The sequence below is a fragment of the Aspergillus terreus genome, genomic scaffold (assembly GCF_000149615.1).
Source record: "Aspergillus terreus NIH2624 scaffold_9 genomic scaffold, whole genome shotgun sequence".
Classification (NCBI taxonomy): Eukaryota; Fungi; Ascomycota; class Eurotiomycetes; order Eurotiales; family Aspergillaceae; genus Aspergillus; species Aspergillus terreus.
The window spans coordinates 748,272-770,477 of NT_165932.1; the positions used below are offsets into that span (position 1 = coordinate 748,272).

Below are 22,206 nucleotides of genomic sequence, written 5' to 3' on the forward strand. Positions count from 1 at the left end.
GATGCCGTGGAGTCAGTTCTGCCCAGGGCTTCCATGTCTGATCGGGATACTGCACCAACCAAGGAGAAAGCTGTTTTCCTACATCCTCCGCCCGACACGGGGAATTCAGCACTGAGTTCGTCTACTGTGGGCCGGATTGTTTCTATGGAGTTTCTTCTGGGGGTCACGTATCCACCAAGATATCTATCGCGGTCCGTTTCGTTCAAGTAAAGAGTGGATCACGGCTCGTCTACTACTCAGCGAGAACGAAAACCGTTCAATCTTGGCCAAATATTCGGCTGTAGATGAACTTGATAGCGATAATGAAGCGAAGTTGACGATGCGACAAGACATTGCAGATTATCGCCAAACTTAAACCTCTTGTTCCTGTTGTCTTTCCGACAAGTCACAACGAGCCAGAACCGTCGGTCATATTCCACGATGACCTCTCACGACATAACATTCTTGTTAGTAAAGACGGAAATTTGACCGGTATCCTAGATTGGGAGTGTGTTTCTGCCTTGCCTCTGTGGAAGGCCTGTTGCTACCCTTACTTCCTAGAGGAAAAGCCACGCCATTCAAAGCCGGATGTTGGCAATTATCATCATGACGCCAATGGAGAAATCTCCGGGCTTTATTGGGAGCACGTGTGGGAGTACGAGGCTACTATCTTACGTGCCACGTTCATTGACGTGATGAAACGAATAGAGCCCGGATGGGTGGAAGTGTTCAACAAAAGCCAGCTACAAAGAGACTTTGACTTTGCGCTGCGAAACTGCGACAACGAATTCCTTGCCCGGGATATCAAACAATGGATTGAGGATGTAAGTTGTGGAATAGAGGGTCCGAAAAGTTTGCGCTTTACGGAGTAGAATCGACCAAGGCTGAGCTCAAGCTTCTATATAGTTCCATCGATGAGTGCCTAAAGAGGAGGCGCCCCACACGTGACCCCGCCGACGTCACGTTCCCCGGAGCTTTTAAAGCCGCCGCCGATCATCGATCATCCCGTCTCATCATCTCCCCTGACAGTGAGTCTTCATTTCTTCACCCCGCATCTCTACGACCTCTCTCACACCATCAGAGCAGATGGCTGCCAATACCAGATATCAGCCCGCGCCGCAACGGGACTCCCTCGAGGAGCCCGCGTACCCCCAGGCCCCGCCGTCTTATCAAGCCACCGAATCGTCGCAGCAGCCGCGCAGCGAGGATGACAACGTCCCCGATGACTTCAAGTTTGGCGGCACCGTCGCCGAAGGCACACTGCCGATCCGCATGCAGTTCATCCGCAAAGTCTACGCCATCCTCACGGTCCAGCTGCTCCTAACGACAGTCATGAGCTCCCTCTCCTTCTTCAGCGAGGGCTACCGCCACTGGATCCAGGGCAATTTTTGGCTGATGATGGTGTCCGTGTTTGGCGCACTCGGCTTCATGCTCGTCACCTACTGGAAGCGCAAGAGCTACCCGGCCAACCTCCTCTTCCTGTCGGCCTTCACGATCCTGGAGGCCTACTCCATCAGCGTGGTCGTGTCGTTCTACGACGCCCGCGTCGTCGTCCAGGCCCTCGTCCTCACCCTCGGCATGTTTGTCGCCCTGACGCTCTTCGCCTGCCAGACCAAGTACGACTTCACCAACTGGATGCCGTATCTCTTCGGCGCCCTGTGGTTCCTCATCCTGTTCGGCTTCGTCGCCGCCTTCATGCCCCGCAGCAGCACCGTCGAGCTCATCTACGGCGCAGTCGCAGCGCTAATCTTCTCTGGGTATATTCTCGTCGACACGCAGTTGATCATGCGCCACTACCATGTCGAGGAGGAGATCGCGGCGTCCATCTCGCTCTACCTTGACATTCTGAACTTGTTCTTGGCCATCCTGCGCATCCTCAACAACCAGAACAACAACTAAGTCTGCTGTCAGAACGGTTCGTCCGGGGATTCGTCCGCAAAGGAATGATTTTAGTGCGTTTCATGTCCTTGCAAACGTTCCTGATATGCTATCTGTCTTGCAGTTCTTTTCCTTGCATGTACTCTGTCTATTCTCTTGATTATTCGTCAAATTAAACACAGTTGCTAGAACTTCCCTATACCAAGTCTGCGATAATCAAGAAGCCCAGTGTGGTTCTGACCAAGACAGAGCCTGGCTTTCATTCTGATTATATCTGTGATTCGCAAGCGCATCCAATTAATATCTTCTCCATGAGGCCAGATCATTAGCTCCAGCTCCATGAAATCTAGCTTATCTCTGTTCCCCTCAGTTACCATGCTGCCAAATAGAAGCCGAAATATGGAATGAAACCTTGACTCCCGGCTTCGGAAAAAGCTCGTCTCTGAGAAGCGGAAACTGGCTTCGAGCATGCTTATAGTCAAAACAGACGGATTAGTACCTGGACGTCAACTTGTGTAAACTAATAGAACCCCTCCCTCTGAATCTTCTCATGTCGGACGCCAGCAGTCCGCAACCCATCCATGGCCGCATCTCCAAATGAGGTTGGTCCACATATAAACACGTCTTGATCTTTGGTGGTTGTTTTCCAGTACTCCGGCCCAATTCGACCTTCGTATAGCGAGATGTGTACGTTTTCCTGGTTGAATCTGACGGGATCCAACTCGGTGGACCGGCTGGTGAATAAATCCAGCTGGAAGTTGACGGTTGAGGGGACGTTTCCCAGAGCCCTTTTGACCAGGTTGAGCATGATACCCGGCTCCCTTGTTGATAGTGCAAGTACGACGTTGCCTCGAGCTGCGTCCCTGCGCGCACTCAGTGCACCCAACATAGCGAGGAAGGGTGTAATCCCGATTCCTCCAGCAATAAATAGCGTGTTAACCTCCATTCTGGGTAAAGTGAAGTCCCCTGTCACACCAACAATCTCGACTTCGACCTTCTCTTCAATCTGAACAGGACATCCTCGTCGATTCGACCGAGACTTCTCCAGGGCATTAAACAGAGCCCCCGTCACTATACCACCCTTCATCTTCCGCATTGTTAATTCAAACCATGTGATGTCTATACCCTCGTGGGCACTAGATACCGTCCATGTTCGTACGCGGTCGTCATTTATTGAGCCCGGAGCCGAATCCGCCATATGCTGATACTCTGGCGGACCTACCCACTTCATGAAATCTAGCGCTAGTGCTTGACCTGGTCGGACCTTCAATGGCGGAGCGCCGTCTTTGGACAAGACATTGAACCTGAAGACGGCCAGGTCATCAGAAAGCTGGATTCCGGTCACGAGAACGGCCTTGTGCGCATCTGAACCACCCGTGTCGGCCTCTGCTTCTTCGACCAAATACTTGATCTTGGGACTGTAAGGGCTCCGCTGTACCTCGGAGCCAGGCGTTTGTCTCACAGGAAGCGCGTTGCGAACGAATGTGAAGCCCGTAGTTTCCAACACCGTAATACTAGCATGTCTAGACATGATTTCTAAAGCAGATGGCCCGATATGGTTCTTCGCTTTACCGGTTAAGTAGACGATGTCGCCGGTTGTGAACGAGACGATCGTGAGCCCCGCTAACCCGCTTGACTCGATATTGCCCAGACTCGACATGAATCTGTTTCCGGAGTAGTCAGGGATGACAATGGTTCGTCTATCGGACGGCTTCACTCGGATAAATCCCGGTAAGCCGCTGCGCGCGTTCATCCCCGCGTGAGGGGGGTATTTTGCCGCGGTAGCAGGGTCTGATATGTATATAGATGCTATGAAGGCCGTGTCGGCGGACGTTATCATGTCGACGACTTCGTCCGGTAGCTTTTCTGTTGGCGCCATATGCAACGACTGGGATGCGATCTGTGGTTTCGTGCAAGGGTATGGCTCCAGTTGGCGGACGTTAATATACTTCGGGCAATTCCTGTAGCCCCTGTTAGTACCGAACTCGTTATGAGGACCGTTTGTTGTGTGGATTCACACTCACCCCAATGCCTCGGTAATCCCAACTTCGAACACATAGTCCTGTTCTGTAATGGCCTTGACCCGCTCGAGTCTGCCCGCGAACTTATTCCTCCTCCTCGTCGAGAACTCAATCCCCAGCCCAGCAGTCAGATACCTCTCCTCTGTTGCGGTCTCTCCGTGACTACTCCGAGAGGATTTCCGCTTCCTCAATGTCTCTAACAGCGGGTCCCCATCCCACAATCTTGCCCTGAAAACCAATGTCTTCAGACCTGGACTCTCCACAAACCCGACTTGCCCCGTTGAGCCGGCTGCGATCCCAGCCCAGGGCCGTCCATCGTCATCCGTCGTTGTGAGTGGAATGAACGATAGATTCGAAGTGTGGAAGATCTGATGTTGTTCGCGGAGTTGGTTCTCGACGGCAGTCCAGCGGGAGGACACGGCAGCAGCGTAGCCTAGTTGGCGTTGGATGGAGACTTCGCCAGGATGCCAGCCTTGGAGCGTGGATATCGGCATTTTTGTATTTCTTAGCTCTTGATATTGTTCAATGTAGCGTTGACTATATGGGTTGCTATCGGCCTTTTTACTTCGTGATTTGCTTGGCGAACTATATATTCGTCGGTAGAAATCCCGTCAAACCCCGGCCAACACGAGCTGACAAATGCGCACGATTCTTTTGTATTCTCAGCAGCTTTGCTACATTGTCTCTCGTGTTTAGCAATCTTAAGGATGCGGGACGACGTCATGGAGATCCGGATCCAGAGCTAGGTCACGGGGATGGCAGAGCTTGAGGCTGACTAGAGGCAATACATTCGATTGTATCATGAACATCATTGCATCCTAAATACGTGGATCTTACTGCAGGTGGGATAAGAGATTGGGATCTGGGTCGTATGAGCATGAAATGAGGGCTTCTGGTTCTTGATCCGCGGAGTAATTCCATTTCCAGCTACATTGGCGGACATAGGCTGATTTATAAGCATACGTCACGTCTCCTAGTAGACTGAAAAGTATATTAGAGTGGCTCGCTGAGATACGACACTATTTTCAACATTTAATTCCCGAGTCAGTCAATTCCCAGAGCCTAGTGCAACAGAAGCTACGAACAATGTCTACCCAACAAGTAGTGTACCACTACTTCGATCTCGGCAGACTCGGCCGCGGGGAGGTCGTCAAGTAGGTTGATATCTCCCAGTAAACTCTTGCACGATTACTGACTCTAAAGCCTACTATTGAAAGACGCAGGCATCAATGTGAAAGAAGTCCGGTATCCCTACGATGACACCTGGAAGCAGACCAGCGAGAAATTACAGCAGCAAGGTATCACCAGAACAGGTAAACTACCTGCTCTAGAATACAAGGGATCCATTATCACCCAAGTGAGTAATCAATCAATGCTTTCCTGATATTCTATATACTACTCCGTAAGGAGACGAATAGTGCACTGACTCGCGCGCTAGCATATCCCTATTCTTCGCTATCTCGCCCGCGAACTAGATGCGTACGACGCGGAGACTAGTTACGACAAGTATATCGTCGATGCTGTGGCGGATATCTATATTGACTGGAGGGTTCGTGGGCCCCTTTACTCATACTTGGTTGTGCTAATCCATGCAGTCCAAATGGGTCGCCAACCTCGATGGAGCGACACCCGAGTACAAGAACGACTTTGTCCCGAAGTACTACCGTCTTGTCGGGAAATATTATTCTGATCGCGAGGGACCGTATTTGCTGGGCGATCGAATTACTTATACTGATTTTGCCATCTATCAGTCTATCGACAATGACCGGAGAACTGGGACTTTGCCTGTGAGTATCCTGCAGTCTGTAAACGGTGACGACTGGTACTGACGGTGTCATGATAGCCCACGCTTCCAGACTCCCTTGTCGCATTGGAGAATGCTATCGAAGCCCGGCCAAATATTGCAGAGTATATCAAGGCGAGCAAGCCGTAACCTCTTTGTTAGCCTCTTTGTGGGAAACTGCTACAATAAGTTGTAGCTGCTTTCAGCGCAGGTTGCAACGGGCACTATATTTTCCGAAAGCGCTCTAGGAGCTGTACAGGTACCCAACATCGACCATTTTCAAATTACGTGATATTTCAACACATTTGACATTTGTGATAGCCCATTCTATTCAAACGATCTTAGCTTAGCTGGCCGATCTTGTCATCTTGGTAACGCTCAACTTATAAGGATATGATTTCCTGGGTAAAACCTCTGTGGATCACGAATGCATGACGTTGAAAAGGCCATATTGATTCTTCCCGCTACAAGTTACTACCCCGGTCACATTTGAAGGCGAATGAAATTGCTCTTATCATTTGGATATTTGTATTGTTGAACATGGTTCACAACCTATAGTAAACCACGTTAAATCATGTGGCAGTGTCCAGATTAAAGCAGAGCCGGGGGTGGCAAGAGGCGTGACGGCTGTTATCAGGGGAGCCCACGCGTCATCAGAACGCAATGCTCTCCTGACACAATACTAAAAGGAACGAGGGGTCGAACGCCCATGATATCCTCCCGCACGTTCTAAACCATTTTTATCTTATTCCCCGAGAGTCTACGCTTTACCGAGACTCATAAGATGTCGCTTCATACAGTTTCTGAGGGCGTCAACAGCACCATCAATGATAATGCCCCAGCAGTCCCTGGTGAGGGGAACCTTCCTACTCAACAGCTAGACCCTCGGCTGGATAAAACAGCCACTGGTCTAGTCGATACACACGTCCCCGGGGATTTTCCAGGGGAGGGCGCCCCAGCTCACGAGCAAAACGAGGAGATCCCCTTCCCACCGCTGTCATCTATCCCATCACGACTCTGGAAATGGGCCAAAAGCACCGTGCCTACATTGGGTGACGTATTCGAGTCACGCGTCCGACAACTTGTCTTGCAAACTTTTCCTCCTCATCGTCAGATGCAGGCGTATGAGGCTGCACTTTCGCATCCCATCACCGCAACGTTCCTTGTCTGCCAGTTCATCTGCTGTGGAGTCCCCATACTTGTGTTCCTGGCCGGAACGTTCCTTTTTCTGGCCGTAGCTATCCTGTTATGGGCACTTCTATCGTCTCTGCTACTTGGTCCCATTCTTTTGGTTGCGAGCATCACAGGGGTGTCCGTTTGGGGTTGGGGTTGGGTCCTATACGGTTTCATACGACTGACGGACAAGATATTCCTCAATGGGATGTTGAGGAGATTTTGGCTCTCGCAGTTGAACGAGTATAAAGAGGAGCTTGAGCCATCACCTGAAAACGAACAGAGCGAGAAGACACCTGTGTCACCCGAAACACAACGCGAATGAAGTATCCAGAAGTGCAAATAGATCTATTCGATATGGTATGTCAGGAGAATGGTGTTTAGTTTGTTACCAATGATGCAAGTCGAATGGATATATGCGGGTGAATAAATCGACCGATCTTTCGCAATATACTCAAGCCCAACTATATTGTTGGCTTAGTAGCCTGGCTTCCATGGGACTATCCAGGTGGCTTTTTCTCAGCCATGTATAGGCTTTCTCCTTCCCTGGTAGTATTTGGCTAGACCACCCGAGCGGGATTCTATTTCCACTCGAGCTATAAGAAACGCGTCATGATAGAAATGAAGTAAATCCATGCAACCGATTCCCCTCAGTACCGTAGTATTATGTGAACTCATGTTTGTTAACATTCTACAGCCATATGTAATATAAGTCAACCACCCACCGCTTGGATTTACCCAAAACAGGCAACGCATCAAAACTCCCCACACCGTCTACCATTCGAAGACTTATGGCTAGCTTTGTGTCTTTTTCCTCCAACACAGCACGGCTGTGCATTACCTCGGAGAGAGGAGCGTGTGACCGTGGGTTCTTGCGTAATTGCGAGGAAGAAGGCTTCGATGTCACCTACATCCCTTTCACGAAGGATACATCACTGTTTGTACAAGAGCTGAACAAAATCGTCCAGGGGCTGGGTGCGGGCGAGTCATATGCTGTAGTTGGTAAGTAATGGACTGTGGTGTGGTTCTAAAAATTTCACAGCCAACGTATTATTGCAGGTTTTGGCGCTGCAGCGGCCTTCTGCTTGGAATACTATGTGAAGCCCCAAAATACTCGCAAGATACGCGCCCTTGTGGCCTACTATCCCACTCGTATTCCCGGACAAGAATTAAGCTATCCATCGTCGATGCGCGTCCTTCTGCATCTGGCAAACGAGGACGTCGACGTCTTCCATGACTGCCAGAGTGCCAAGAGGCATCACCACCGAGAAATACAGCATCTGAGCTCTGGCTTAGGCGTCGGAGACCGGCTTCCGCTGCGATATAGCGCGTTTGTATACTCTGCGGCTCTCCCAGGCTTCGCGGAGCGAAGTCGGGATAGCTACGAATACGTCTCTGCCAGTTTGGCGTGGAGTAGGACTCTGGGCCTTCTCCAAGAGGAGTTTGGGAAACATTACGACCTGGAAGAAACGTGGGATAAGATCCAAGAAAGTATCATCTCCCCCTTAACGGGCCCCTTCGCTTTTAGAAAAGAACGCTCGCCAGAACATCTGACTCGTATGCTATTAGACAGATACTTTGCGCCCAGCATGAAGGATCCCCTAGCAAGCTATGTGAGACAAGGGACTCCTTCGATTACATTTGTCCCAACACTGCAAGGGGCCACTGGCCGAGAAGCCCTCCGCAGGTTCTACGCAAATGCGTTCCCTCAAGGAAAGCCCCCGTCAATGAAGATGCGGCTAATATCCCGTACCATTGGTGCGGACAGAGTGGTGGATGAGATCTTCCTTTATTTCAAGCACACTCAGGAAATGCCGTGGATTCTCCCACACATCCCACCCACTCATAGAGAAGTACGCATTATCATCATCAACATCGTATGCGTACGCGGTGGGTTGCTTTATTCTGAGCACGTCTACTGGGACCAGGCAAGCGTACTTGTTCAGGTGGGTCTTTTGGATCCCAAAAGCCTCCGAGGACATGAAAACCTGGCAAAGACTCCAATTGTCGGCGGCGAAGCAGCCAAAGCAGTCTTGATGAACGACCGGCAAGATATCGCTGATCCTGGTGGTTGATTGCAGTAACAGGTTGACCACGTTACACAAACACATGAACTGGACATATTCAACATAATACAGGAAAATAATCCAGCTTCGGGTGGACAGTTCGACTCTGCGAAATTGTCATATGATAGTTTGGTCGTTGTTAAATGAACAGATCTTCGACAACGAGAGGTCTTCATCAAGACAAAGGAGGGTGTACTTTTCAAAGAAGAGATTAACATGCACATATAACACCCACAGCGAGAAGCTAATGTAAATGGTCCACCGGGAACTGTACTAATTTCTAGTATTTCCACATGTCAGTAACACGCAGGATTTCACATTCACCTAAGTCTGACACTTACAGCAACTGTAGGGTGAGGTCACCGTGGATCTTGGCCTTGAGCTGAACTTCAATATCCAGGTTCAAATCCAACCGTAACCTCAGTTGCTCCTCCTTGCCCTTCTCCTCACCTCCCTGGGATGCCACCGCATCCGACGTAACTTTGCCGAGCGTACTCCCAACGGAACGAACTGCTTTCGAACCCACGTCCTGGGCCGCATCGACTGCCCCATTCACGGTCTTCCCAACCTCGCCAACGCCGCCTAACGGGACAAGGTCCTGATTCTGGTTCCCTCTCCTACCGCGTGTCCGCCTTTGCCAGTTTCCAACAGGGGCAGTCTTCGGTCGATCCATTACGGACGTCGGCCTCGCGGCAGGCTGTTCGGTCCTCGGAGGGCCAACTTCCTCTTCTGCTTCAGATGCTGGAGGCTCGGGCTGACTATGATAGCTCTCTGCCTCACCGGATTCGCTGCCAGTGGGTGAAATATCGCCGTCAGGAGCACGGGATTCCTCGGAATAGGTAGGCTCTTTGTTTGTTTCATTGCTTTCTGCGGTGGGTTCAGTAGCGGGGTCCGCGCGCCTTCTCAGCTTGGGCGGTCTTCTCTTGGTGCGTTCAGCGTCGTTATTGCCTGTATCGGTCTCCGGAGCTTTCTCCACGGTATCGGCCATCTTGAGAGCAAATCTGGTATCTGATTGATGGATAGTGCGTAAACTCGCGTATGGCAGGTATGTATAGACACGGGAGTATACTACTGAGGAAAAGGGATCCTGGATTTCCCTCGAGCAACCAGGTCCCAAGATATTGGTATTGCTGTGATGTCAGCGTGGCAACCTCACTAGCTGTGTAGGCTTTATCTTCCGAGTAGAGGATACTGGAACCCAGAGAACGTGTGGTCACCAGATATACTGAGATGACGCAGGGCTGAATGTGGCGAGGGCAGTCCAGGCACTGATGGCCTTCGTTGCCTGACCCGTAGGACTGTGCAGGCTCATTCAAATGCCGTAGGTGGCGATCAGAGAGGAAGCTTCGCAGAGTAGTGTCTATATGAAGCTACCTTACCACCGGTGCCGTATCGGATGGTGTAATCAGTGGTCCATGTAAACTGCAGAAAGATTAACTATGTGATAATTCTTTCTTTGCCTTTATGTCAGTTTTATCCCGACATGGCTACAACTTCTGCACCTACGAAAGAGCGCAGCACTCGTTTTGAGGACAGTGTTGGCATGGATCGTCCAAGTTCTCCAGACTACGACTACGAGAGCAGTCCTGAACCTGAACCTCGACAAAACCAGGAAGAAACAGCAAAGCAGCCGCAGCGACTGCAAGTCAACCGTCGGTTAAATAAGTTCGACACAGCGACGGATCGCGATAATGAAGCCCAATCCACCGCCCTACGACGATATGAGGGTGGCGACCTCGAGCAAACGAGGTACTCTGGGGATTTATCGCGCACGAGGGACCCCTCAACAGAAGAGGTCAGTCGGAACGACGAGGATGAGGACCTCCAAGTTCAGAAACAGGAAGACTCCGGACTTAAACTGCGCTTGGACTTGAACCTCGACGTGGAAGTCGAGTTGAAAGCCAAGATCCACGGAGACATCACGTTATCTCTGCTGTATGTGCTTCCCCCTGATAATTGTGGTATGCATCTGACTTGGAAGCTCTTGATGACTTATGTTTAGAAAGTGAGGAGTGAAAGGGTGGCAGGTTTCATGGACACGCCGACAATAGAACGCTCCTCACTGTAATAAGCTCCTTATGCTGTCTATGTAAATTCCCGTTATATGCCAAATTCGAAGGTGCATCCCGATACTCTTTAATGTACAATCAATAACATTTTGTAACACATTCCAACTCATAAGTGAGCCGCAATGGAGCTTCAGTCAGTCCACTACCTCTCATCTGCTCATGCAAGAGGTCGTCTCGCTTAGAGCAGATCGATCTTTTGGTAAAAAGCATATCGGGCTCCCTCCCGCCAATCAGTCCAGAACAATGCCGCCACCGAGTCATGCAGAGTGAAGCTGGATTCTAGAAAGAGGCGAATATACTTACTGTCCGTCTGGCTGGGTCTGTGCTCATATAAAGGAGTGGTAATGGCTTGAATCCTGTTTATATATATCTGGTATGCAACGCGACTGGCCGACTGGCTATGGCTCGAACTCGCCCTTGTGACAGACATCCCATGGCTCGGTCGCTGAGAACCCCTGGACCGCAACAGCTCAGCTTTACCTCCAAGGTCCAGCTCCCGTTGCTTTAGTATGCGCCCAGTCCATGGTGACGTAGCAAGAATGACGAAAGGTGTCAACTGATCGACGAGATTTCTTCACTCATGTAGTGCTCTTCAATATAGTTGCGATCGTTCGGCGTCCAGGTATCTCATAATAATTATACTGTTCATCTGCACCTACCATTGTTCTAATCACCTGAAAACATTGTGTTCTGCGGAGAAACTTCCCTACTTGTTACATAGCAACAAAACATAGTACCTTTCAAGGTAGGCCCGTTGGCCAGACAACATCCTTTCCCTCATTCATGAGGCATGCTCATTAACAGGCGTACAGGTTATTACAAAGCTCAGACGCATAGCTCCCAGCTATCTGGACAAGCTCCACTGTTGGCATTATCTTCGGGCAAAATGAGCACCCCACAACTTGGTGAGCAGAGGGTTGGTGCTGCTCAGGGTCGAGCTGGAGATAAAGCATCGGGATCTGGAGGACCTGTATCCTCGGGCCTTGACCAAGCAAAGAGAGGTGCTTCGAAGCTCTCGGGACTTGCGAAAGGAGCCGCTGATGCGGGTGGCCAGTCCATTGGCGATGAAGCACAGAAGGCCACAAAAAAGGCCTCTGGGGACGTTGTCAACGCCCACCTAAACGATAGTTTTCTTGATATATCAAACCTAGAGGGGCTCAAAGTTGCCGAAGGGGGAAAAATCCTGGATAAAATGGGCCGACAGATCGGCCAGGTCACCGAAGGCGACCCCCAGGACCTTGTCGGCCAGATCGTTGATAGCCGTGGAGAGATCCTGGATGAAGACGGTGATCTTATCGGGAAAGTCGATGTTGTTTCCCCCGAGCTCGGACAAGAGCCTACAAAGACAGCGCAAAAAGGCGACGCGGTTGATGATACAACCAAGGCTGCCGGCACAGCCGCTAATGATGCTGCGCAAAAGCTGCAGAAGCAAAGCGATGAAGCGACAGCCGGAGCTGGACAAGCCACTGCTCCACAATTACCTGACGTTTCCACACTCGAGGGCCTGACCTGTGACAAGCTTGGCAACATCGTGAACCAAAACGGGCTGCCCGTTGGCCAGCTCGTTGATGGGGACGCCAAGAAGCTCAGCAGAGACGGTTTGCAGCTGGACAGCGAAGGACAGTTCTGGGACAGTGGAGGCCGCCTTGTTGGGAAAGCCAAACCGATTCCAGAGGAGCAAGAAGAAGCAGGTGCATTCGCTAACTTCGGGGAGGTTATTGTTGCCGATGACGGTTATGTCCAGGATGAAAACAGCAAGCGAGTGGGTAGAATCGTTGAAGGTGATGCTAAGAAGCTTGTTGGTCGTCCAGTCGATGATGATGGAGACATCCTGGATAAGAGAGGTAACGTCATCGGTCGAGCTGAGCCATTGCAGCCCTCGGAGATGGATGAATCAGAGAGCAGGAGTTCCGGGGGAGCGGGCTCGGAAGAGGAAGACGGAGAGGAAGAGGAAGAGGATCAAGATCTATCAATTCTTGATGGAAAAGTGGTGAACAAGATGGGAAATGTGGTGGACGATACTGGGGCTGTTTTCGGCCATATTGTCGCCGGAATCCCCAAGAAGATGGCTGGCAAGAAGGTGGATGCCAAGGGACAGGTCTGGAACGACACTGGCGAAGTGATCGGTATGGCTGAGCTCATTCCGAGCGAAGAACGTGAGCAGCCGGAAGGGCCCTTCTTCGGCTTAGACGGCCTTGTTGTCAGCAAGGATGGAGCGGTTACCGATTCCACTGGTCAGGTCGTTGGACGGTTGGTGGAAGGCGATGAGACTCGCCTCCTCGGACGGGCTGTTGATGAAGACGGTGAGATCCTGGACAAGTCAGGCAACGTGATCGGACGCGCACAGCGCGGCGGGCCTGAAGAACAGTCACAGGAGGCCGAAGAGCCCCAGTTGTCCCCCGAAGAGATTGAAAAGCAACAACAGGAAGAAAAAGAGCGAGATATAGCCAAGAAGATGAGCAGCATCCTTCGGCAAACCCTTGACAGTGTCAGTGCGGATTGCAGGCAGATTGCACAGGTCAGTAAATGCGTTCTCCCTCAGCGCACACGGCGGAAGACTAACGTACATGGGGATCCCCAGAATATCGAAAAGGCCAACCGTACGCCAAAGGAAGAGCTGGATGAGGAGCAGCTGGTGAAGGACGTCAAGCCTTTGATCGAAAAGGCAAGCGGCGACTTGCAGGAATGCAAGGGCGCACTGCGGTCTTTAGATCCGGATGGACAGATTGCCTCCACAGCCAAATCCCACAGTTCCTCCCGTGAAGCGACTCCGGAAGAATACGAACTGGCCGACCTCCTCAAGGAACTGACCGAGACAGTTGTGACGACGATCGACAACGGACGAAAGATGCTAGAGGACATGCCTCATGCCAGAAAGCAAATCAATCCCCTATGGGCTCTCCTTTCCGAGCCGCTGTTCCAAATCATTGCTGCTGTCGGCCTTCTGCTTAGCGGCGTGCTGGGCCTCGTCGGTAACCTCCTGAATCAATTGGGGCTTGGAGGGCTCCTGAATAGTCTTCTTGGTGGCCTTGGGATTGACAAGCTGCTCGAAGGGTTCGGATTGGGCACAGTGTCGGATTCACTGGGGCTAGGTGGTAAGAAGTAGCTGGTCTTCGGGTGCCTAAAAGCGAATGTTCTGATACTTCTAGGCGGCTTCTCCTTGCGTGCTCACTTGGTGTATCTCTTTTTCCTAGTCCACCAGTTTGTGTTTATCGTATTCAAGGCTGCATTTGGATCTGATGGACTCATCCCTAACGTCTGTCCTTAAGGCAAAAACACAATGACTCATGGTGTAGTCAGAATCGTCCATCATTAATCCAGCATGCGTCTTGACGGCGTTTGGATGCGACTGTACAGTTGGAAATGATATGCTCTGTAGTTGTCTGAATGGTATGTGGAGACCTGCTTATGTAGAAAGATGGCGATATCGTCTCCTGTTCATACTCGCTAGGCCTTAATGATAAGAAACACCCAGTGAGCAGGTCATATTAATTTTAAATAACAGGTCTGTACAGAAGATTATATTTGCAGAGAAACAAGAGAAGTCTTCGAAAAGAAAAAAGAGTCTGTAAACCAGCTGAACATAGAAACGGTGTCATGAATAAGCCGACAGATCCCCAACGCCGGTGCAATGGTATAGAAAGACGCCATCATCAGGGCTACTTGACCCTGATATAATCAAGACGCATAATAAATGAAAGGAAAGATTAGAATGAGCGAAGATGTATGAAAGGTCAGGCTAGACCATATATCTTACATGTCCGGTGTCTCCGACCATCTGATGTGATGTGGATCTAGGACAAGATGTCTAATGAGACGCGATGAACAGAGAATTCGTCACCAAACAGACAATCATAACAACGACACCGTAGATCGAAAGGGCCAGACTGAGCTTCCGCAGCAGGGTCCTGCGCCAATGGCGAGTGCTGCGCCGAAGAATGCCGCTCTCTGTTAAGGGACGGGACTGGGAGGCCTCGTTGTCGTCATCATCGTTACTGTCATCCGCAAGCATGTCCTCGGCCGCTTCATCGTCCTCCTTCATCAGACGCTGATGAGTGGGAGAATCGGGGGAGGAGATCTTGTAGTAAAAAAGACCGGGAAGGATGAAGCTGATGCTGGTGCTTCCGGTGCTGCCGACGTAGGCCAGGACCGCTTCGAGCGAGGACACGGTCATCGCAACAATATAGCTAAGCACCAGGATGGTGGTGGTGATCACGGAGAAACGGAGGTCACTCATTTCTGGGGCACGGCTGCCTCGCGGTCCCAGTAGAGGGTGTCGATGGGGCGAATTGTCGTTGCCGGCGGAAGATGGTTTCGGCCTCCAGCGCAGCACGGCATCAACGGAGGCACGACAAGGATGGCACTGAAGAGGGTAGGAGAACATCACCAGGATGACGATCGCAGCCCGTCCGATCGTCGCCCACAGGCCGGGAGGGTACATGCCAACAATGTTTCCGCCAACATTGTTACCAAAAGAGAGGTACCCGGTGATAGCGACAAGAATGTATGTCGCCGCTGCGCTTCCGATACTGGAAAAGACAACAGCAGTCGTCCTGAGATGGCTGTTGTTTTCAATCTCATTAAGAATAGAGAACATCTGTTTCGGTAGTTAGTGCTAGCAGCAGGTGGAGAGGGGTGCAGGAAACGGACATTTTGATGGCAAGTAAAAGCAAAGACAATAACTGGTAGACTGCTGAGGGTAGGAACGGGACCTGCCCAGTGGATGACACGGATGGGGCCTCGATCGGCCATCGTATCCCCCTCCACGAAATGATATACCACCAAAACCACCAGATATGCCATGGATACTAACGCCGCGATACTCGTATACTTCAAGGAATCCAAGCGACGAAGATATGACAAGGGGATGACAATCAGCCTGACAGAAGATCAGCGTTAGTATGGTCCGACACCACAGCCGACTTGGAGCGATCACTCACATGAACGCAGTCACCCAGAAATGCCTGTCAACCAAGAAGTCGTAGACGGGAGAACCGCCTACAAAACCCTGGACTACTCCCGGCATCAAGTCACCAATGATAATGAGGTAGCTGACACCGACACCAAAACACTTGATCGCGATCGCGGCATCGAAGACGACGGCCGCATTAGGGTAGGTCAATTGCGAAAGGGCGAAGAAGGAAGCAGTTCCGCGATCGAGGTACTGCGCGCAGCGAGATTGAAGGTAAAGGCCGAAACCTGCTGTCACTCCGGACCATAGGATCACTATCACACCTAGGACGATGCCCATGTGTGAGATGGCCAAAGGCATGGCAAGGACTCCGGCGCCAACGACTAACGGAAGACGATAGTGTCAGAAATGCACCTAGGCAGACAAACGAAATAATGAGATCCATAGCTTACTCGTATTGACCAAATTAATCACACAGCTAATCCAGGTGGCTTGTCCATGAAAGCCAGAGTCTCGTTTTCCTCGCAGTCCACGTCTGATGCGGTTATCAGGAGTCAGCCGAGGGTTACATTGCGACACCAAGGGGATCCTAGGAAAGCGCAGGAGAGCGTCGAGAGCATTTCATTACCTTCGTGATGCATTTTGAAGACCGCCAGCGGGTCCAACCCCGATAGAAGCCTCATCGTCCAACATTGTGTGAGGGTGCACGCTGGCCGACGGAGTGGATAGATAAGGATGTGGCCACACGACCTCGTAAAGGCCCCAAAAAAGTGATTTAACCCAGTGTCGTTCGGGTGACAGTGACCAGCATAATAGCCACTCGAGCCAGCGAAGCAGCCGGTGTAGAAGTCGAGGAGGAGAAAGAGAGAAAGCGAGAGACTAAGGTGGGAGGAAGATAAGGGCGGTTGAATTGATCGGAGATGTCAGAAAGAGGAGGCGGAAATCACGATAAATCGACGGCCGATGATGCCAGCCTCAGGCAGCCGGGGGTGGGCGGCAACTAGTCCTGTTTTGGTAATCGGACCCGGGACACCTGACATATGGGATCTGGTTGGCCAGCCTTGCCGACAGCCACGAACGCCTGTTGAACTATGGTTAATGGGCATATCAACTTTATCAAGAACATCCAAGTCTTGTGCCAGTCAATGTCTTTGGCTGTTCTCTGATACAGTATACATACCAAGTTAATCTAATATGAACGGTTTAGTCCTAACTGGTGATCTATACTCAGCTTGGAACCAACAGCTAAGGGAGATTTTCATGGCCAGACTAGATCTCGACTGATCTATTGTAGCTAATCATCTGTTCCTCAATGACACGGTTCCAGCAAGATATTGTGCAACATTCTGGATTAACCCATCACCAATCATGGCTAGACCGCAACATAGGCTCGGGCTTGATCATAAGTGTAAAGCGTGCTAAGGATCAGTTTCAGTAATTTAAGACAGCCTCGCCCAGATCGATCTGGACTCATGGACGCTTTAGAGCCCTCTTCAGGCCCTGTTTGAGGGAATTCCAGCAGCTTTTCACCTACCTGAATATTCTTCACTTATACTACCAGATTTTTATATTTGAATATCCGTAAGCCCTTTCGAACTTAAGACTGTTCGGTCGTATCTGATCCATAGTCCTTCTTGCTTCAGACTCTTGGTATACCATAAACCTGGCGCAGACTCACTTCATCGAAACAGCACAGCTACTCCACTGATTCATCGTTGACTGGGTCTGGAAGGCGGATTCCTTTCCAGGGATCAAAGAGGGCTTCATTATCGCGAGGCGCCGAGCATTCCTGCAACTCATACCGACCCTGCAAAAGCGCATCTCTAATGCCACGTTGGTGGTTTCTAAAAGGTAAAGTTGATGAGGCCATCCCAGCAAGCACGTCGAAATGGAATTGGCGATGCTCATATTTCATCTGGTCGGCAAACGATCGCTCTTTAAGTGCTGGCACGTATCCGTACAGATAGTTAAAATAAATTGCCAGGCGAAGCAATAATGCGTCGTCCTCAGTGGGACCAACCAACCAGCTTTCAATCAGGGCATCGAGTAATCCTGGCAATAGGGGGAACGACAGCTTTGAAGGGGAATGGTCGTTCACAGGAACCCTCTCGAGAGGTGGGTCAGCCGCGAGTGGGAACCTCCAGTCTGAGGCGAGGAGAAGGACTGTCTTTGTCTTCTGGTCGGGGGAGATCAGCGGTGTTTGCGGAATTGTCACGACTGAATCCCCAATCCGATGAGGGTTTTGGGTATCAACGACCCATCCAGCTTTAATAAGAGCGTCGGCAGCGGTATCAATGTCTAAGACAAGGACATATAAATCGAAGACTATCGTGGGAACCCCATAGTGTGCCAGAGCATCTTCAAACCAGATGACATAGGGGATGCCAATATTCTCCAATACGAGACAAGAACTGTATCTTATCTCCGGCCCATACTCTGCAGGATTCCAAAGAGGCTCTGACATGGTGTATGATGACCCATAAATTGATCTAACAGAAGGATGTTGTACGGAGTAGGTCGGCGCGGACGCAATCTACTCCGTAACAGTGTGTGTCAGCTGACCACTAAACTATATACGGACTAGTGCAATAGCCAGGCTCCATCATAAGATCTTCTTAATGACTGGCAAGACGTTAAACCCGAGCCTATAGCTTAGACTTTCCCCACCACTTCTGCGATAGTAGATCATACACCTCATCCTCCAGAACATTCATATCTGACACCGTGTTCCCAGCCCGATTTGATGGCCCTGGGTCGTTAAATGGACTGACAGAGCGTACCGTCTTGGATACCTCTAGAACAGTTCCACCACTAACTCGGAATTGCGGCCCTTTGCCGGACTTGTCACCGATGATTTCACCGACAGAGTCCTGTTGAATCAAAGCCAGCATCACCTCGGCGACTTCTTCCGGCGTCACCCACTCGTCCGCCTTATCGTCGACAATCTTCATCTTCTCGGGGTGGTCGGTCCACAACGGCGTCTTGATCACACCCGGAGCGACGGCAGTTACACGGATGCCAAATTTGTCGTCAAGCTTAGCCATGGAGCGGACAAGGCCGTTAATTGCGTGCTTCGTGGCCACGTAGATGGGTGCGGCTAGAGCCGCGTTCTGTCCAGCAATACTGGAGATGTGGATGATATGCTTGCGACGTTGAGGCGTTCCGCGATTGCGGAAGTGGGACAAGGCCAGCTGCGTGGTGCGGATCGGATGGGTCAAGTTGATGTCCAGCAAGGCATACCGACCGCCATACTGTGCATCTCGACTCTCTGGAGTACCCGGTGGGCGCCAGAAATTGCTCCAATGCTGCCAAGGTCAGAAAAATGAACGGTCTGTGCATGATGATCATTTAAACGTACTGGTTCGTAAATACCAGCTCCTGGACACACGATGTCGACCTCTCCAAACTCCCGTTCGGCGACTTCGAACATCTGCTCTAGCTGTTTCCAATCGATCACATCGGTTTTCTGGAACACAGCCCGAGGACGACTAGATGCAGTTGAGTATTTGTCAACGACCACCTGCGCCTCTGGACGAAGGGCAAGGTCCGCAATCAGAACATTGCAGCCATTTTCCAACAAGAGTTTGGCAAATGCCAGGTTAATCCCTACAGCAAAGACTTTAGTCAGGCTATACAGATTTTCCATTCATTACTGCCAACGCACCAGATCCCGCTCCGGTCACGATGGCCGACCTTCCTTGGACAGAGAACGACATGGTGGTTGGTGGGGGGTTTTTGAATAGATGGGAGTGAATGATCTTTTTCACAGGGGACAGGATACGCGGTAGTTGAAATAGCGGGGACCCTCGGGGAGGGCAGAAGGCCCTCGGGCCACATTGCTGCGCCATCGGTGGTTAGAATATCCATATAGGGAAGTGATGAGGGGATTCGCGGGGCTGCATTGGACCGAGAAGATGTGGTCCTCTCGGGGAGAATACCGAGCCAGCCGTCTTACACCCACCAGCCGGACACGACATTACCAATGGCCAGACATCCTAGGCGGTTCCAGACACTCTGTCGTGCTTCCAACTGTCCTGAAAGATCTTGCACGTCGGTGGCCTATGTTGAACGGGGCCCCATACTTGCGGGGTCAACCAACATAGTAATATCCCGAGAGGATTATTGGCGGCCGATGGAAGTCTCGACCTAATTCCACAGACGGACCCAATGCATCACAGTGCATTATAATTTGTGCAGGACCAAAGAAATATGGGCCAGATGGGCCACCCACCTCATCTACTGAAGGCCAACGTTAAGCCCGATACCAAACCGGGGAAGCCAATACCCCGATGGCGCCAGAGATATGCGAAGTTACCGCGCAATGATCTTCTCTGTGGCTGATAGCGGGAGGCAGGAGCAGCGTGGACCTATGCTAAGTATCACTGACGAATATAATCCAACTAGAATTGTGAAATTGAGGGATAGTCTGAATGTCTGGAACAAGTCCCTTGGGAAAGGCTTGCTGGGTAAGAAGTTATGTCCTCTAGCCACAGTTTCCGAAAAGACCATAGCCCTCGTCTCCGAAAGAGAACCATCGATTGGTACTCCTTCGTCAAATATAATGACAGCCTGCAGATGCCAGGTGACGTCCTACTTCCGCCATGGACGGGCGGATGTTTTCCGTTATAGGAAACCGTGCCGCATTCCGTTTTGGGAATACCGCTATGTCTCCGCATACTATGCGCCCATCTGAGACGATCACAGCGCATATAAAAGCCAGGAAACCCTGGATTCTGCAGATGAAGACAGCTAGCGCATATGAACAGACTCACATAATCCCGCAAATATGTCCATGTCACGGTTTCTTCCAAAATCAGCCATTCGGGCGGCTTCTACCTCCTCCGCAACTCAGACCAAGGCGGCGGGTGATATCTCGAGCGTTTTCCCCAGCTTGAGACCCGATTACAAGCCAGAGCCTCTGCCTCCTCGGTTCAGGGATCTGAAGTTGCAGTACTTTGAGAAACACGAGAAGGCTCTGACAGACAGCTGGAACCGGCTGCTTCCCAGCTTGGAGGAGGAAGTGCAGAAAATCAAGACGAAAGGAAGTGACGTAAGTTGCGCAACGCGCATTGTTTTATGACATTCAAGCCTAACTTATTATAGATTATCCCATCTGTGGAATATTCAGATGTTGTCGCTGGCACCGTGCCGGATAAAGTTCTAGCAGAAGTCCGTCACCGTGGATCCGTGGTGATCAGAAATGTACTCCCGCGCAAAGAGGCGAGGGCGTACAAAGACCGCATCGAGGAGTACGTGGCGGCAAACCAGGAGCGTGTGAAAGCGTTTCCTCCCGACGCGCCTTCAGTGTATGAGCTCTACTGGACGCCTTCTCAGGCAGAAGCACGAGCCCATCCCAACATGCTTGGTACCCAGCGCTTCCTGCAGCGTCTCTGGCACTCCTCCGATCCTCGCACGGCAATCTCCACTCGGAACCCTCTTACCTACGCTGATCGTCTGCGGATCAGACAGCCTGGTGATGCAAAGTTCACTCTGGGCCCTCATATCGATGGCGGTTCGCTCGAGCGCTGGGAAGACCCTGAGTACTCCCGCGTCTATTCGAAGATCCTCGAGGGCAAGTGGGAGGAGTACGATCCTTGGGATGCGAAACATCGGGTCAGTGCGAAGATGGACCTGTACAACGGGGCTGGTGCATGCTCCATGCTCAGGTTCTTCCAGGGGCTGGATGTCGATGTCCCATACTGCTCCTGGTGAAGGTTCTCTGCACGTTTGCCCCATGCTGATCCACAGTACGGCGTATACCATCCTGCGCCCCTTCTTTGACCCCAAGACCTCGAAGCCTCTTCTTGACAACACCTTCCCTGGCGCCGTCCCTGGCACTTGCCAGGAGTACAATCCCGTCACGCATCCTCACATGGATCTTGAGACAACCATGGTATCAGTTCCTGAGGTTGAGCCAGGTGACTACGTCGCCTGGCACTGCGACTCGCTCCACTCAGTCGACAAGGAGCACCGGGGCAAGGGCGACTCGAGTGTGCTGTATATTCCCGCCACTCCTATGTGCGACATGAACGTCGAGTACCTGATTAAGCAGCGTAAAGCCGCCTTGGAGTACTCCCCACCATGGGACTTCCCCGGCGCTGGTGGTCCGGGTGAGTCTGGCTTCAAGGGGGCGCTGGATTGGAACTTGATCAACCCCGATGGCCAGCGCGCCATGGGCTTGGGTAGCAAACTTTGGGAGGTCACTCCGGATATGAGCGAAGGTGAAAAACGGGTTGTCGAAGCTGCCAACAAGGCATGCTTCGGACAGGCTTGAAGCGCTGTTCTTTCCTGTTCATTTTGGACCTATTCTGGATACCAGCTAAAA

General features: G+C 51.2%; 11 protein-coding genes across 11 annotated transcripts; 7 read left to right on the top strand and 4 right to left on the bottom strand.

Moving 5' to 3' along the window:
• Nucleotides 1-1,065: 1,065 nt before the first annotated feature.
• Nucleotides 1,066-1,878, top strand: ATEG_06526 (Bax inhibitor-1 family protein; the record flags this gene model as incomplete). Its single annotated transcript, XM_001215704.1, has 1 exon — nucleotides 1,066-1,878. The coding sequence occupies one exon, from the start codon at nucleotides 1,066-1,068 to the stop codon at nucleotides 1,876-1,878; it is 813 nt and encodes a 270-aa protein (XP_001215704.1).
• Nucleotides 1,879-2,377: 499 nt separating this feature from the next.
• On the bottom strand, nucleotides 2,378-4,372 carry ATEG_06527 (uncharacterized protein; the record flags this gene model as incomplete). The annotated part of the gene is made up of 2 exons (XM_001215705.1): nucleotides 2,378-3,818; nucleotides 3,882-4,372. 2 exons carry the CDS (start codon nucleotides 4,370-4,372, stop codon nucleotides 2,378-2,380), a joined length of 1,932 nt encoding a protein of 643 aa, XP_001215705.1.
• A 592-nt stretch (nucleotides 4,373-4,964) lies between these two features.
• Nucleotides 4,965-5,811, top strand: ATEG_06528 (glutathione S-transferase; the record flags this gene model as incomplete). The annotated part of the gene is made up of 5 exons (XM_001215706.1): nucleotides 4,965-5,032; nucleotides 5,082-5,235; nucleotides 5,317-5,427; nucleotides 5,474-5,665; nucleotides 5,722-5,811. The coding sequence occupies 5 exons, from the start codon at nucleotides 4,965-4,967 to the stop codon at nucleotides 5,809-5,811; spliced, it is 615 nt and encodes a 204-aa protein (XP_001215706.1).
• A 634-nt stretch (nucleotides 5,812-6,445) lies between these two features.
• On the top strand, nucleotides 6,446-7,159 carry ATEG_06529 (seipin co-factor family protein; the record flags this gene model as incomplete). Its single annotated transcript, XM_001215707.1, has 1 exon — nucleotides 6,446-7,159. The coding sequence occupies one exon, from the start codon at nucleotides 6,446-6,448 to the stop codon at nucleotides 7,157-7,159; it is 714 nt and encodes a 237-aa protein (XP_001215707.1).
• A 466-nt stretch (nucleotides 7,160-7,625) lies between these two features.
• On the top strand, nucleotides 7,626-8,909 carry ATEG_06530 (uncharacterized protein; the record flags this gene model as incomplete). Its single annotated transcript, XM_001215708.1, has 3 exons — nucleotides 7,626-7,836; nucleotides 7,894-8,325; nucleotides 8,404-8,909. 3 exons carry the CDS (start codon nucleotides 7,626-7,628, stop codon nucleotides 8,907-8,909), a joined length of 1,149 nt encoding a protein of 382 aa, XP_001215708.1.
• A 264-nt stretch (nucleotides 8,910-9,173) lies between these two features.
• On the bottom strand, nucleotides 9,174-9,888 carry ATEG_06531 (uncharacterized protein; the record flags this gene model as incomplete). Its single annotated transcript, XM_001215709.1, has 2 exons — nucleotides 9,174-9,180; nucleotides 9,242-9,888. 2 exons carry the CDS (start codon nucleotides 9,886-9,888, stop codon nucleotides 9,174-9,176), a joined length of 654 nt encoding a protein of 217 aa, XP_001215709.1.
• A 495-nt stretch (nucleotides 9,889-10,383) lies between these two features.
• On the top strand, nucleotides 10,384-10,916 carry ATEG_06532 (uncharacterized protein; the record flags this gene model as incomplete). Its single annotated transcript, XM_001215710.1, has 2 exons — nucleotides 10,384-10,861; nucleotides 10,903-10,916. The coding sequence occupies 2 exons, from the start codon at nucleotides 10,384-10,386 to the stop codon at nucleotides 10,914-10,916; spliced, it is 492 nt and encodes a 163-aa protein (XP_001215710.1).
• A 939-nt stretch (nucleotides 10,917-11,855) lies between these two features.
• On the top strand, nucleotides 11,856-14,237 carry ATEG_06533 (DUF3659 domain-containing protein; the record flags this gene model as incomplete). Its single annotated transcript, XM_001215711.1, has 2 exons — nucleotides 11,856-14,064; nucleotides 14,119-14,237. The coding sequence occupies 2 exons, from the start codon at nucleotides 11,856-11,858 to the stop codon at nucleotides 14,235-14,237; spliced, it is 2,328 nt and encodes a 775-aa protein (XP_001215711.1).
• A 540-nt stretch (nucleotides 14,238-14,777) lies between these two features.
• ATEG_06534 (putative amino acid transporter) lies at nucleotides 14,778-16,241 on the bottom strand (the record flags this gene model as incomplete). The annotated part of the gene is made up of 3 exons (XM_001215712.1): nucleotides 14,778-15,566; nucleotides 15,620-15,848; nucleotides 15,910-16,241. 3 exons carry the CDS (start codon nucleotides 16,239-16,241, stop codon nucleotides 14,778-14,780), a joined length of 1,350 nt encoding a protein of 449 aa, XP_001215712.1.
• A 1,336-nt stretch (nucleotides 16,242-17,577) lies between these two features.
• Nucleotides 17,578-19,718, bottom strand: ATEG_06535 (putative short chain dehydrogenase/reductase family oxidoreductase; the record flags this gene model as incomplete). Its single annotated transcript, XM_001215713.1, has 4 exons — nucleotides 17,578-18,414; nucleotides 18,662-19,186; nucleotides 19,240-19,510; nucleotides 19,546-19,718. The coding sequence occupies 4 exons, from the start codon at nucleotides 19,716-19,718 to the stop codon at nucleotides 17,578-17,580; spliced, it is 1,806 nt and encodes a 601-aa protein (XP_001215713.1).
• Nucleotides 19,719-20,667: 949 nt separating this feature from the next.
• On the top strand, nucleotides 20,668-22,155 carry ATEG_06536 (DUF1479 domain-containing protein; the record flags this gene model as incomplete). The annotated part of the gene is made up of 3 exons (XM_001215714.1): nucleotides 20,668-20,931; nucleotides 20,985-21,466; nucleotides 21,558-22,155. The coding sequence occupies 3 exons, from the start codon at nucleotides 20,668-20,670 to the stop codon at nucleotides 22,153-22,155; spliced, it is 1,344 nt and encodes a 447-aa protein (XP_001215714.1).
• Between the last annotated feature and the right edge of the window lie 51 nt (nucleotides 22,156-22,206).